Source organism: Pempheris klunzingeri, chromosome 6 (genome assembly GCF_042242105.1).
Source record: "Pempheris klunzingeri isolate RE-2024b chromosome 6, fPemKlu1.hap1, whole genome shotgun sequence".
Classification (NCBI taxonomy): domain Eukaryota; kingdom Metazoa; phylum Chordata; class Actinopteri; order Acropomatiformes; family Pempheridae; genus Pempheris; species Pempheris klunzingeri.
The window spans coordinates 3,830,579-3,843,920 of record NC_092017.1 but is presented as its reverse complement, the minus strand read 5'-3'; the positions used below and the strand labels follow the sequence as shown (position 1 = coordinate 3,843,920).

Here is a 13,342-nt window from a genome sequence, read left to right as displayed (position 1 = left end):
AAATGGAAGCACATCATGGCACATTTCATTATGAGAAGATGATGAGAATGGAACTTGTGTGTGTTCCAGGTATCATTATAATCACAGATGGAGTGACTAGTGTTCCTGATGTAGCCGTGTGTGAAACCCTGCTGAACCAGCTCAGGAGTGGAACCATTTCCTGCTCCTTCGTGCAGGTAAAGAAGAAAACCTCTTTACTTCGTTGTTTGTTACTCATAGAGCCTTTCTTTCATTTTCCAAAAGGAAAATATTCCTGAGACACTGATGTCTGTTGAGGTGTATGCAGTGTTTCTGTTTTGACATTGTACCAATTGTTAAAAAGGAGTACATGCACACCAGTGATCCATTTTTAATCATGGTGTATGTACCTGTATCCAGTGTGTGAGTGATGTGAAGTGGCAGCAGCACATTTCTTTAGTTTTTTATGGTGAAAGCATACAGAGGGTAGTTGTAGGGGACCACCAGAGAGAGCTCATGAACATCCCTGTGACTGCTGAAGTGTGTTTGTCCCCTCCGAGGTTGGCGGTGCGTACTCCTACGACTGCAGCTTTGGCTACATCCCCAACGTGGAGCTGATGAAGTTCATCTCGTTAGCCACCTTTGGCTCGTACCTGCCGAGCTGTCCTGAAGTGGACCTGAACAGCCAGGAGATGAACGCCTACCATAAAGCCTTTTTAACCTACTCCTTCCTCAAGACCCCTGAGTCTATGAACTCCGAGTACTTCTGTGGTGAGACAGCTGTCTATTTTGAGTCCAGTGTAGTCTGTCTGTAGGTTATTACTTTACAGACACTATTTATCTCAATATTGAATTATAGCCCCCTTCATTTAATGTTAGCATAAAGCGCTATAAAAAAACATCAGTGTCATTTTGCTCCTATGAGGGAGTTTGTCAGAAGAGTTCTTTATTAAATCAAAGTGGCCTCAAAAGGCAAACAAAAACAACAAAACAGTAGTAGAAACAATACACCCCCACTATATTGTACTTTATGAATGCTATCATCTGCAGATGAAGCACATTTTAATGGATAACGGATTTCATTTTATGTCCAACATAAACTATGACGGGCCTAACACGGAGCCTTTGGGAGCCCCACAGCCTATTATTAAACACACTGCCAGAAATGAATTACAGTTCGCGTTAGTGGTTATTTATTGCTATAATTAAAATCCCACCCGGGAGGCTGTTTGAAATTTAAAGGTTTTGTCAAATCCGATTGTCCCATTCCTGTTGGAGTTCTGTTTTATGGCCTTAAAGAATTTCCTTGAGGGCTCATTGACATTATTTTCCAAATGAAGTCATGCAGCAAAGATGTATTGATGGTGATGACTATGATGGTTAAGGTAAGGAAGGAAATAAATAGACCTAGATACTAGGTGAACTGCACACGTGCTTTCTTCACAGCGTGGAGCTGTAATAGTCATCTGCCCCCCCAAAATCATCATCCACCCACCGTGGATGTACTGCAGAGGAACAACTGTGTGCTGACACCTCCTCTGCTTTGTTACTCTTCTTGCACTCACTCGTATCAATCACTCCCTTCAAACCAGCGCCAGTGGAGGACTGTCAGTGTCACAGCTCGTTCCATGCAGGAAAATGAGAAAGCAAGAAGGTTTTTCCTCCTTTTGAAAGTAACACCAGAGATCAATCAATGTCCATCAATGAGGATTTGGTCTTGGAGGAGCACATCGGCCACCTGACCAGAAGACATAAACCCTAGTATCTAGGCCTACTTACTTTTCTCTTCATTTTAGTCATCATCAATGATCATACATCTACATTACATGGCTGTTTGTCTGTAAAAGGATGTCAATGGAGTTGAGTGCAGTGACTGAATTTGCATAGTGGTAAAATGATGTTTAGTTGACTACAGCCCTACTACATACTAACTACTTCACTGTTTCATAGTTTCTCAGCACAAACTGTTCAATGAGCACCTTGTGTCAGCCAGCGGTAACCCCGCCCTGGTCATGAGGAGGAAGAAGCACACAGAGAAGGAAGTCCATGCTCATTTAATCAGTGTGGTGTCTGTGCGGCTGAGAGAGGGCTACACCATCAGAGAGATCAGCCTCACCAAAGGTAAATGCCTTCCCTCTGACAGTTTAGATATCTGAAAAGTCCTTCAGCAAATGGCTCAACAAGATAGTGCTGTGTTAGACTGTTATCCTCTATGCTGAGAATGAAGCTGCTGGTTTCTGAAGGTGGGACTCAGCTGGAAGTGAAGCTGGTGCTGTTATGGAAACACAACATGCATATCGAGTACCTGGCAGCCGCCTCCTGGCCGCTGGACCCCGCCAAGAGAACCACCAGGGTGGAGGTGACAATGGAGGGAAGCTATGACATCCTGCACGACATTAGCTGCACCCAGAGGAAGCCCATCACCAGCCCGTACCGTACCTCCGTCATCCGACGCTTCTGGAACACTCTGCAGAGGTACACCTGTCTGTACAAGGAAAGTGTGATATACAGTAAAAACCCAACCCAAAATAGAGTCTGCAGGTCCATCAACATGCAGATACTTTTGAGAGAGACTGAGCGCTGGTCAGGGCTGGATGGGTTGTTTGCCAACTACTTGTACTGTGTGTCCTTCCAGCATCAACCAGACTGATCAGATGCTGGTGCACCTCCAGTCGTTCAACTCCATTCCTGAGAACTACATGATTCCTGAGAGCACCAAAAACGGAGTTCCTCTTTTCTACATCCCTCCCGGCTCTACTACTCCGGTACAGTGCAGACGTCCACTGATCACATGTAACCAGTGTGACCTCTGGACAGTAGAAGCTCTAGACATGGTCCAAGAGGATACTATTGATTTATTGATTGTCTTCCCTAAATGGCTATGTTCTGATTAGTGGACAACCCCCCCACTTTGTATATGAGAGCATATGTAGTGCAAGTAAGTAATTGTATGCACATGAACATTTTGTACTACTGCCCATACTGCTCTGGGGATGCAGGCATCTTTTCAAGACCGATGACCTCCACCCATGCAGATCTGGAGTTAAAGAACTGACTGCAGCCTGTGACACCCATCAGCTCGGCATCACAGACTCTGTCAACATGCTCTTAACCATATAATGGATCAGTCTTCCACTTTCTTCTCACTTCACTCTCCCGTCTCCCCTTCCTCACCTCTTTTGGGATTCACTCGTTAAAATGGCGTCACTCCTTAATGCTGGCTTTTAAGTAACTGCCACATCATCTGCCTCCACCACAACCAAGCAGATTGTGTAACGCCAAGGCTGCTGTTAATGAATATGACACCCCTATCTCCAGTTGTCAGGTCATTAGGCTGCTCACTGTTTCCAAAGTAACCCCAGACAAGCAGAACACTGTAGTCCATGGAGCTGGAATCAAATCCCAGATACTAGAAATTGAAAATCTTTTTAAATCCAGGTTAAAACTTGGTGTTTTCATGGGATTTGTTGACAATGAAAAGAGAGAATGAATTCAACACCAAATAGTTATAAATAGAATAATTAAATGATTAATGGCTCCCGCATAGTCCAGATCTGCCTCCCCTGGTTCATGGTGATGAAGTTGGACCCTGCATCTTCTCAGCCCTTCTTCTGTTTGTGCTCCTCTTCTTCCAGGTCCTGTCGCTGCAGCACAGTGGCTCCAAAGACTCCTCTCAGTCCCAGTTTGCTTCCTATTGGAAGCCCATCCTCTCCATGGACGCCAACTTCTGGCAGAGATGGCTGCACATGCATCGCATTACAATCATCCTTGAACACGACATGTGAGAAATATGTTCTTATAGTATTCAAAGCCAAACTGGCCAGCCTGGATCACAGGTAGACAGATAGAAGAGGGATATTTATGTGTGTGGATGTAGGTCTGTGTGTTCCCTACACGTTCATCTGCCTTTCATCACTAATAATACTAACTGTGCCCTCCAGGCCTGTCCCCAAACATCTGCACACCGCTGGAAACAACGGCCGTTACAGCACCATTCAGTGTCGTATCTCCCACTCAGCCCTCACATCCCTGCTGAGGGACTGGAGCAGCTTCGTGCTGGTGGAGGGTTACTCGTATGTGAAACTCATATACAGGTGAGACGGTGGATGCGGTCGTTCATTTGCAGTTGGAAATACACTGTTGTTTTGTATACTGTAGTGTTTCCCAGTCCTGGTCCTGGGGGATCTCTGTCCTCCATGTTTTAAGTCTTTCCCTGCTCCAGCACATCCAATTCATAAGATCCACTCATCAGCTTTGCAGAAGCCTGAGAATGACCCATTTGAATCCGGTGTGTTGGAGTAGGAAATAACTAAAACATGCAGTGCGGGTGGCCTCCAGGACTGGGAAACACTGCTGTACTGGATACTGGCACTAAGATTCTGTGGTAATATCAGTATTTTTGGGTGGGAGCTTGATATTAATGCTAATATGTAGCATCTTCAGAAAATGTCCCTTCTGTTGAAGTGCTCACAACTCAAGTCCACAGTAAAGTCAAGATGTTGCAAGTATATAACTGGTTTAAATAGCAAAAAGGTTGGGGAACAGTGGCTGAGACCACGTCACATTTTGCTCTTTAGAATGCAGAAACTATGTTACACCTGTTCTGACATACATTTTGTTCCTGAACACAAAGAAAGATTGAGTGAATTCTGTCTTCACAGTGGGCCTGACCAGCCCCCCACCTCTTTCTACCTGGTCCGGCTCATCTCCAAGACGCCCTGTATGGTGCTGCGTCTGGGCTTCCCTATTGGTACACCAGCCCATGTCAGAAACAAGGTATTGTGGGTTCATTCTCTTTCTCAGATTTCTAACATGCATCCAAACGTCAGTGTGAACAAACCCCCGGCCAGTCCGGGTGTTTGATGTGTTCTATCTCAAGCACATCTGATGCAACTAATGAGGCCCTTGATTAGTTACATCAGCTGCACTTGAGAACAACACCTGATTTACAAATGAGTGCCCTTATGAGGGATTCTGTTCAGGGGGTTGAATCATTCTGAGACTGCAGTAGTCATTAAAAGTGGCATTTAGTGTTGAATTTGGGGAAACTACCTGTAACATTAGCTGTGTTGAGATATTTCAATTGTTCTTGTTTGAGTTGTTCATTGAACACAGCTAAAAGTTTGTAAATGTCGCCTAATTTACAATGGGTGTTGAGTCATTTTGAGTGCCACTGTATGCTACTGTGAGGCGTTTCTACAACTTTATGTGCTTTGTGTTTGTATTAATGAGCCCCACAGGTGCACATTGCCCTGTTCAGTAGATATAGTAAACTGTATATAAATGATAAAACAGTAGACGTACATGTGGGGATATGACCCTGAAATGGGAAAACACATTAATAATTACATGAACAACTTGTAATAAAGGTAATAAATGAAACCCATTATTAGCACCCATGTATGAAGCATTGAGTATCAGACCCCTCACCTCACCTCACCCCACCCTCCACTCCCCACCTTAAATAACAGGTTTTTCTTATGAAGCCAATGGGACTTCAGTTTGAATCTCATTGTGCACCGTGTGTTGTAGAATAAGATAAATGAATAAATCTTGTAGTTTGTAATTTGATGAAACAGTCTGACTTACTAGATTTGGGAAAGTGCACCTTAGGTTATCCAAGTTATTAACATTGTATTTTAATTTCATTTATTCAGATTGTTTGATTTTATAACACATGAATCCATATTTGACTCGGCCATGAAATAATGGTCAAACACTATGATCAGTAGAAAGACAAAGCCTGTACAGTCATGTCTTTGAGCCCATAAAGTCCCACCTGGTTTAAAATATGTAAGTGTTGGAGCACTTTTCAGGTTCTTTGTTCATTGTTTGTTGTCTTCTCCGTCCCCCTGCCAAGACATTTACTTAACTTCCACCTCGTCTTTGAGATCACTGTTGTTTGAAAGTTGATAACAAGCTTAACAGTAAGTAGTATGAAATGTAAACCAGCAGCCACGTTAATTAGATCCTTTCCCTTTTCTTAATTTGGAAAACACTATTGGATCATTGAAAACACTGTGCACATGTGTTGTATGTTCTCTGTGGTGACCCTTCATGACATTTGTGTTTTTTATCAGATTGTGGATGAGCTCCGGGAGCAGATCCTCAAACTTCGCTTCCCTCATCGTGTTCAGAATAAAGAGGCAACACCCAAGACCAAGAGGAAGGTTGTTGGCCATCCATCACCATCCAAATCTCCCTCCATCCCGGCCCCCAAGCCTGCGCTGTCAGACCGACCCTGTGTGGTGGTCCTCAACAAGCCTCTGGAGAAGCTGCTCATAAGGTCAGTGTATATGGTAGCAGGTCATCGTGCCACAAAACAGGAAGCAGATATAGGGCCAGCCACACACATTTGTAACTGCAATGTTTGGAGCATTTTTGTAATTTTGCTTTACGAGGCCTTGACACGCTGTCAAAGTATGTGCCGTTTCTCCATTTTAATTAGCTAGCATTGTTACTGTTCCTAAATGAATAGTCTTGGTTACCACTGTGACTACAAGTGAGTCTGGCTGTGATGTGTAAAGAGAAGCTGTGACACAGTTCCCTCCCCTGGTCCCATTTTACTGGAATGAACGTTGCTTTGCAGGTATGAAAAGCTGCCGCTGGACTTCAGGTCTCCTTTCATTTTCAACATGGAGAACTTTCCCCAGCCCTCCAACCCTGCAGGCCCCCTCAGCATGGCAGCCAACCGGACAGCCTCCTCCACCCTGGCCTCTCTGTCCCGGTACTTCCTGCACCAGCGCTGGGTGTGGGCCGTGCAGAGCAGCCACGGACTGACTGTGGCCATGCAGGCGGTCGCTCACATCCTGTCCATGCTCTCCGAGTGAGTCCACGCACTTTATTTGTCTTGTGACATGTTTTATTGCTTGTGCCAATATTCAAGTCATATTTTTAATCATTGAAGTTGAATTGTCAAGAAGATGAAAAGAATTTACAACATTTTTTCTTAATTCACAAAAAAGAAAAATGCAAAGTAAAGTGCAGACCTCCACCAGACGATCTCTGCTGTGCCTAAGCATAACCTAACCTAAGCCTCTAAACCTATAAGCACTGTAAGCATTACTCAATATTTATTAGCATTCATTTTTTATGACACTGTAGAATGCAACTGTTTCAATAAAGTTTATGAAAAAAAGCCACAGAGAATAGACAAAACCAGACCAAACTTTACTCTGGGTGTCAGTTTTTGAGCCTCGACGGAAGCCACTGTGTGCCCTGACCTGACGAGGTGAGGCTGCTTTCAGCCTTGCCAACTGCAGGAAATGTCTTTAGCTCAGCCCTGACCGGCCGGTTCAGAGGGGAGGGGAGTCAGTAGGTTGTGACAGGATAAAACAAGAAATAAAACAGGTTTTCCAAACATTGTGAATCACTGCAACCACAAGAGGTCGTTCAGTTTACAGGCAGAAATATGCACAAAGAATATGAAGCTGATGGGTCCACACACACACACACACACGACTAAACACAAACAAATGCATGATCCCCTCCAGGCTTGCGCCATGTTCCATTTAGCCTCTTTTACAAATGATAAAACTGTCAACGAAACTGGCTCCTACATGCTTAAAAACACAACAGCGGGGGTTTGCAGCTCTGTGGAATGCGTTCCCTGAAAATCTGTCTTGATGTCTGTGCAGGATCCGCATTTCAGAAGGCTTTCACTTTGCTGCTAGTGGAGAGGGCATCGTTAACATGGTGATAGAGCTGCCAATGAAGGTAACAGACAGAAGGACACCACACCCTTCACTAAATAATGAAGTTTTCCTTTGGTTTTATCTTAAGTAATGCTTACCTACAACCGTGTGTGTTGTTACTGTAGTACTAATTTAATTTCTGTCCTCAGGGTATATCAGGGGACACGGACAGAGAGAGTCATTCTTGTATTGTTCAATACATCCTGTTTCCACCTCACTCTACAACTAAGGACAGGTAAGACCGTGCTGTTCACCTGTGAAGAACACCTTATCTTAACGACAGACAAGCAGGGTGCTGGCTGGTGCTGAGGGCAGTTTGAACTTGGCTCAGCTTTTGAGGCAAAACAAGGTGATTTCATGTAGCAACAAACTGCAAAGGCCAGTCAAATTTGAATAATCAGATATTCCCTTTTGATTACTTCATAAAATGGACAGCAGAATTCCGCCATGTAAATATTCCAGAGTTGTAAGCTGTGGTAGTGTTTTGGCGTCTTGTAAGCTTTCAAACCCATGGATCTGTTCCATCACAGCTGGTCCTGAAAACACAGCCACATGTTTTCATGTAGTGCTATCTTCAGACTGAACGCTGCCAGGTGTAAAGTGAAACAATTCTGGGGGGGGGGGGGGGCAAGTTGGGGTTCAGTGTCTTGCCCAAGGACACTTTGACATGTTGACCCATAGGAGCTGGGGATCGAACCCCCGACCTTCTGATTGAGGGACAGCCCACTCTACCACTGACCACAGCCCAGCAATATGATTGAGATCTTGCTTCATTAATTCCGTCTAACCAGACCAATCAGTAGCAAGTGATCAATCCTGCCAGTGTCATTTTCAGTTGTCATGGAAGACGTGGCAACAGTAAACATTTGTCAGAACATTTGAAGAGCTATCCAATTTAAGTTTTTATTCTGTAAGTCGACTTCTAACAACCTGAACAGCTGTGACCACCTTGTTCTCGCTTATCCCTATTTCTGCAGGAATTTTTATGTCTCCTGTTCCCTGGGCGTAGCTAGGTGCGGTGGCTTAGAACCTAAGAAGTTAATACTGAAACGGTTAATTAAAAGGTCCTTGCAGCTTACTGTATATCCTACTGAGTGCTTGTCATACGAAGACAACTTGTGTGTGCTTTGATGTGGGAGAGCCTGGAACAGATACTGGTATCATATTTTACCTCAAGTTGTCTAGATGGCAAGACGAGACCCAGTTAAAAAGGCATGTTGGACAAACCACATGGTCATGTGGTTCATGCAGCTCTCAGCAGTTCTCTCTGTCAACTTGTTGGACAGCAGGACAGAGCAGCATCAAGTAGTAGTTGATTGCTACTTATATTCAGTTTACAGTACATAAGTGTAACTGCAAAGCTGGACAAAATAGACCAACACAGGAAGTTAATGTGTATGCAATGCTGTCATTACTAATCATTCTCCCTTTGAAGCCTACTTCTGGGGGTGTGTTTTATTGGACAGTACAGGTAAGAATGCAAGCAGAGGATTCCAGCAGATATCAGTTACCTTGTTAGGCCAAGCAGTTGAGTAAGAGAGAGAGGAGCTGGTAGAGTATCTTTTTGTTAAATTTGGCTTTTGTTTGGTATTTATCCAGCTTATTAAGCCAGTCAACCTTGTCACAAGGTTGCAGAGACAGACCTAGGGATTGGGGGAGGAGGGACCAGGTAGGACCACCTGCAAAATGCTCAGAATCCAGAGGAGTTAGTGCTAGTCTAGTGCTCAGGTCTATCCAGAGTTTCAAGGTCCAGACCAAGATTCTCTCGGATTTACCCTACTGTAATGAACTTTATGAGCTTGTCTTGATAGTATTGTTGAGATAAATCAGGAGGCAGACAGGGTAAGAAAAATGACCGGCATGGTTAGAGCAGTGTCAAGGATATCAATATCATCTAGGGACTGAAACAACTTTGAAAATGGTGTAAATATTTATTTCATTTCATCACAACCATATATTTATATTTATTTTTGCTATTTTGTCTTTTCTATTGCTCTGTTTTTTTCACTCTCCCTGCTTATATTGTTGCTGCTGTAACAAGAAAATTTCCCCCTATGGGGGATCAAATAAAGAAAGTCTCAAAGTCTCAAAAGAATTGGAAGCAGTTTTTACTTGCCAGGCCAGAACACAGAGGTGCAGAGCTATTGTCTGTTCAATCTGACACCGAGCAGAGCAGAGGAAGGTTCCCCAATTCCCACTGCACATCCAATTATTGATGTTCTATTCAGCAGAATAGCTACATCATTGGACCCCTGGCATAGGTGCTTCATCCAGGACTCTGTCAGGTCTCATCTGATCCCAGAGACACTGCAAAAACCAAGGTTGTGCAGAGTGTGGAGCAGGAAAAGTCCTTCCAGACTTGTACCGGGAGCTCGTGGTGCAGTGCCAAAACTTCAACTTACCCATCACAGTTCAGACAGATGCTTCTCACTGGAGGGTAGGTGGAGTGAAGAAAGGAAACCAGTGGCATACATTAACAGAACAGCGTTTGCTAGGAGGATCAGGCACTCCGCAGTGGAGCTTGTTTGATTGTTGGCCATTAAGTTTGCCATCAACACCTTCAAATACCACCTGCTTCAACCTGGAAACGGCATTGTAATGGCTGGAGCAATGATGAAAGATACAAACAGTTGGATCAGTCTTTGGTGCCCATTCCTTCCAGCATGTTGGCCCTCCATCTACTGGCCAGGGAAGCAAAACACTGGCTGACTTTATCAGTTACAGAAGAAGTTTACCAAAGTGTTAGAACTCTATTTTTCAACAGGTCTGGCAAAGCCTATGTGTGAATGTTGGGAGACATCATCATGTTGGGAATTATAAGACCGCCAAGCTGCCCTGACAGTTTGCAGCAAGTTTGTTTTTCTTTAGGTTTTTACTATATGAAGGATGTGAGACTCCTTAGGGAAGCAGTGAGCATAATAAAAGAAACTTTTATTCACAGCTACATAGACATAGATAGACTTTTATTTCCAATTGGTCCATTGTTTCTCCAACCAGCAGGAACAGACAGTAATGAGGACGATTTCTCTGACTTGTTCAGAGAACTGTTTGTGTCTCTGAACAAGTCAGAGAGGTGTGGACTAAGCCGTATGCATTGCTGTCTGCCAGGGTATTGTTTTTGATACTACCATAAGATGGTGCCAAAGAAAGAGCAACGCGGCCAACAAGGTACGGTCTGCATACCTCACCATCATGCTGACGCTCCTTCATGAGTCCTGGCACCAAGCCTGCATTGGCCTGACATCCGAACTCTTTGAGGAATTAACCAAATCCCCTTCTAGATGTTTTATAATAGATATTTTGGGCAGTTTGACTGAGCGGTACTTTTCACAACCTGTTGTCTTTCATGGGACTCTAGCTTCTCCACTGATGATGACAATGACACTGAAGTGGAGGCTGTAGACGTGGACACAGAGCTGAACCTGGTGACAGAGTGCTGGGTAGAACCACAGAGCGGCACCGTGATGAACTGCATGGACCAGCATCGCCACTTCCAAGGCCTCAAGTATCAGGAGATCCCTCTTGCAGTGCGTATTCCACTGCCATTCATTTTGAAATAGAGTCTGTATGAAAGGTTATTTGTATTTAAGAAGCCTAAGGTTGTGTTTAATGGGGATCTGCTGTGTTACAGATCTTCCCAAGGGATCTGGCCTGTATGTCAACCATGATGACCTTTGAGTATTTGAGCCAACTGTGTCAGAATAAGGACCAGGTCTGCTCACTGCCAGCTGGACTCAAGGATGTGAGAGGTAATAAGACTAAGAAAACATTACATTAAATGGGGTGAATATGACACCATTTTAATACAATAAATACCATAGAGTAAAACCAGTTTTCAAAAAATTAAGTCTCAAACGTAACCGGGGGCATGGCCACCACAAGTCACATCTGGTCACTTCTAAAAATGCGGAGGAATCTGTCACAGCACGTGCTGCTGCTCCGAGTTTCTCCTCTGTAGCAGAAACACTGTTCACTGATTCACTCTAAACGCTTCTACTAATGTTTAAACCACCAGCATTATGGGGTTTGAGCAGCTAGCATTTGTTTGCTAAATAAGTCAAGGATACAATGGAAAAGTTAATAGTAGGAGGGATGGGTTCAGATGTTATTTGGATTAGTCTTTTAATGTTTTAATTTTTAATGTAAAGCCTCTGTGCAGGAATCATTGAGCTTTATTAGAGGTAGCTTAATGTGCCAGTGGAATGTATTTGTAGTCATACCTATCCCCTCCAGCTGCTGGCTCTATCAAAATTGCGCATTGTGTGTAATGCTCTGTGTAAAAGGCCGTCTTTGTACACTGATGGTTGGGTTTCCTCTGTGTTATCGTGCAGAAGAAGCCATGGCCTCTGAGGACAGCATTCACATGATTCCTTTCCAGTTTGACCTCATTCATCTGCTCCCAAAATGCCAGCAGGTCGAGCTGTTCTTCCTCACATTCAGTACAGGTATTGTAGTCACACTTCAGCAATGAGGACAATTTAGATCCAGTGGAAACCCTAAGTGTTCCTTATTGTCATGGGTGTTGTTGTTTTTTTGTGTGCAGCAGTGGAGAATGAGGAGCAGGTTCGCAGCTCCCCCTGTCTGCCCAACGAGCTCCTGCTCAGCCTCTTCCACGGCAGCCTGGAGCACGAGCTCAGTGACAGAGAGATTCCATTAGCTGACAGCGACCATGTCACCTTCATGCACCACATCTTAGAGCGAGAGCGAGATGGCCACGTTGCTCCATTCGCCTTACCTGTCATTAAAGGTCAGTACATGACTCTGCATGCCACCTTGTAGCTACCATGTGACTTTCTGAAAGGTTCACTTCCACCTTAACAGAACTCCAGTGTACTTTGTGCTGTTTATCAGATACAGGAGGAGCTTCCTGGTAACTCACCGTCTCTTCTCATTTATCATAATTTCTGCCTCTTTTGTTTTGTTTTTTCTGTTCTTTCAGAGGAGTGTGTGAAGCCTCCAGACAGGCAGGACACGATGACATCATTCCACACCACTGGCAGCAGCAAAGAGGTGATGGGATCCACCAGCACTTTACAGGTAATCCTGTCCATAACAAAATCTACTTATACATTTTTAATATTAGACTCATACAGCTGCCATTAACAGACTAAAGGGAGATTGAATGAAATATCAAGAGTCGTGGTGGGTTTTCCATATACCATCCACATGACCGTGTTAGAATGAACACATTACCTGAGCTTATACTATGGTCTGGATGAATGCTTGATTCTGATTGCCTCCTGGGTATTGTAGGGATTTGGTACCTTGCCTCTCACGGCGGCCCCAATGATGAACAAATGAACTGTGATTAGCTAACAAACAAATGGGAGAGTGTGTGTGTGAGGGGGTGTGTACATGTGACTAAGCAAAGGGATGCAACATGAGGACAATAAAAGGTGGGAGAACCCAAATGATGACTCCCTACAAAATGGCCACCAGATCCCCTGGTGTGATGTATACAGTAATGCTATGCTATATATGCCCAGTTAGAGTTTGTTACCAGTCCTCAGAAGGGAAGAAGAAGGTCCTTCAGTCTGCTGCTTTCTCAGCCTGTTGATGAACCAGGCTGGAAGAAGGGTGTGCTTCTTTGTCCTTGCTGTCCTGGTTGCAGGCTGGAGGAATCTAGTCGCTCCTTTGTTCCTTGATAGTTAACAGCTCAGTGCTAACTTGCTGGTGTGCTCCTGTTGCTC

At 44.1% G+C, this 13,342-nt stretch overlaps 1 protein-coding gene across 1 annotated transcript in view; it reads left to right on the top strand.

The window, feature by feature from the left end:
• The window catches only part of szt2 (SZT2 subunit of KICSTOR complex), a 101,604-nt gene that overhangs the window by 7,890 nt on the left and 80,372 nt on the right, over positions 1-13,342 (top strand). The window contains exons 7-23 of the mRNA XM_070831567.1: positions 70-176; positions 519-729; positions 1,909-2,079; positions 2,202-2,433; positions 2,594-2,723; positions 3,594-3,739; positions 3,900-4,052; positions 4,620-4,734; positions 6,039-6,244; positions 6,548-6,784; positions 7,596-7,674; positions 7,802-7,887; positions 11,011-11,179; positions 11,284-11,401; positions 11,984-12,097; positions 12,196-12,399; positions 12,592-12,689. Coding sequence (XP_070687668.1) covers positions 70-176; positions 519-729; positions 1,909-2,079; positions 2,202-2,433; positions 2,594-2,723; positions 3,594-3,739; positions 3,900-4,052; positions 4,620-4,734; positions 6,039-6,244; positions 6,548-6,784; positions 7,596-7,674; positions 7,802-7,887; positions 11,011-11,179; positions 11,284-11,401; positions 11,984-12,097; positions 12,196-12,399; positions 12,592-12,689 — 2,576 coding nt within the window. The remainder of the gene's footprint in view (positions 1-69; positions 177-518; positions 730-1,908; positions 2,080-2,201; positions 2,434-2,593; positions 2,724-3,593; positions 3,740-3,899; positions 4,053-4,619; positions 4,735-6,038; positions 6,245-6,547; positions 6,785-7,595; positions 7,675-7,801; positions 7,888-11,010; positions 11,180-11,283; positions 11,402-11,983; positions 12,098-12,195; positions 12,400-12,591; positions 12,690-13,342) is intronic.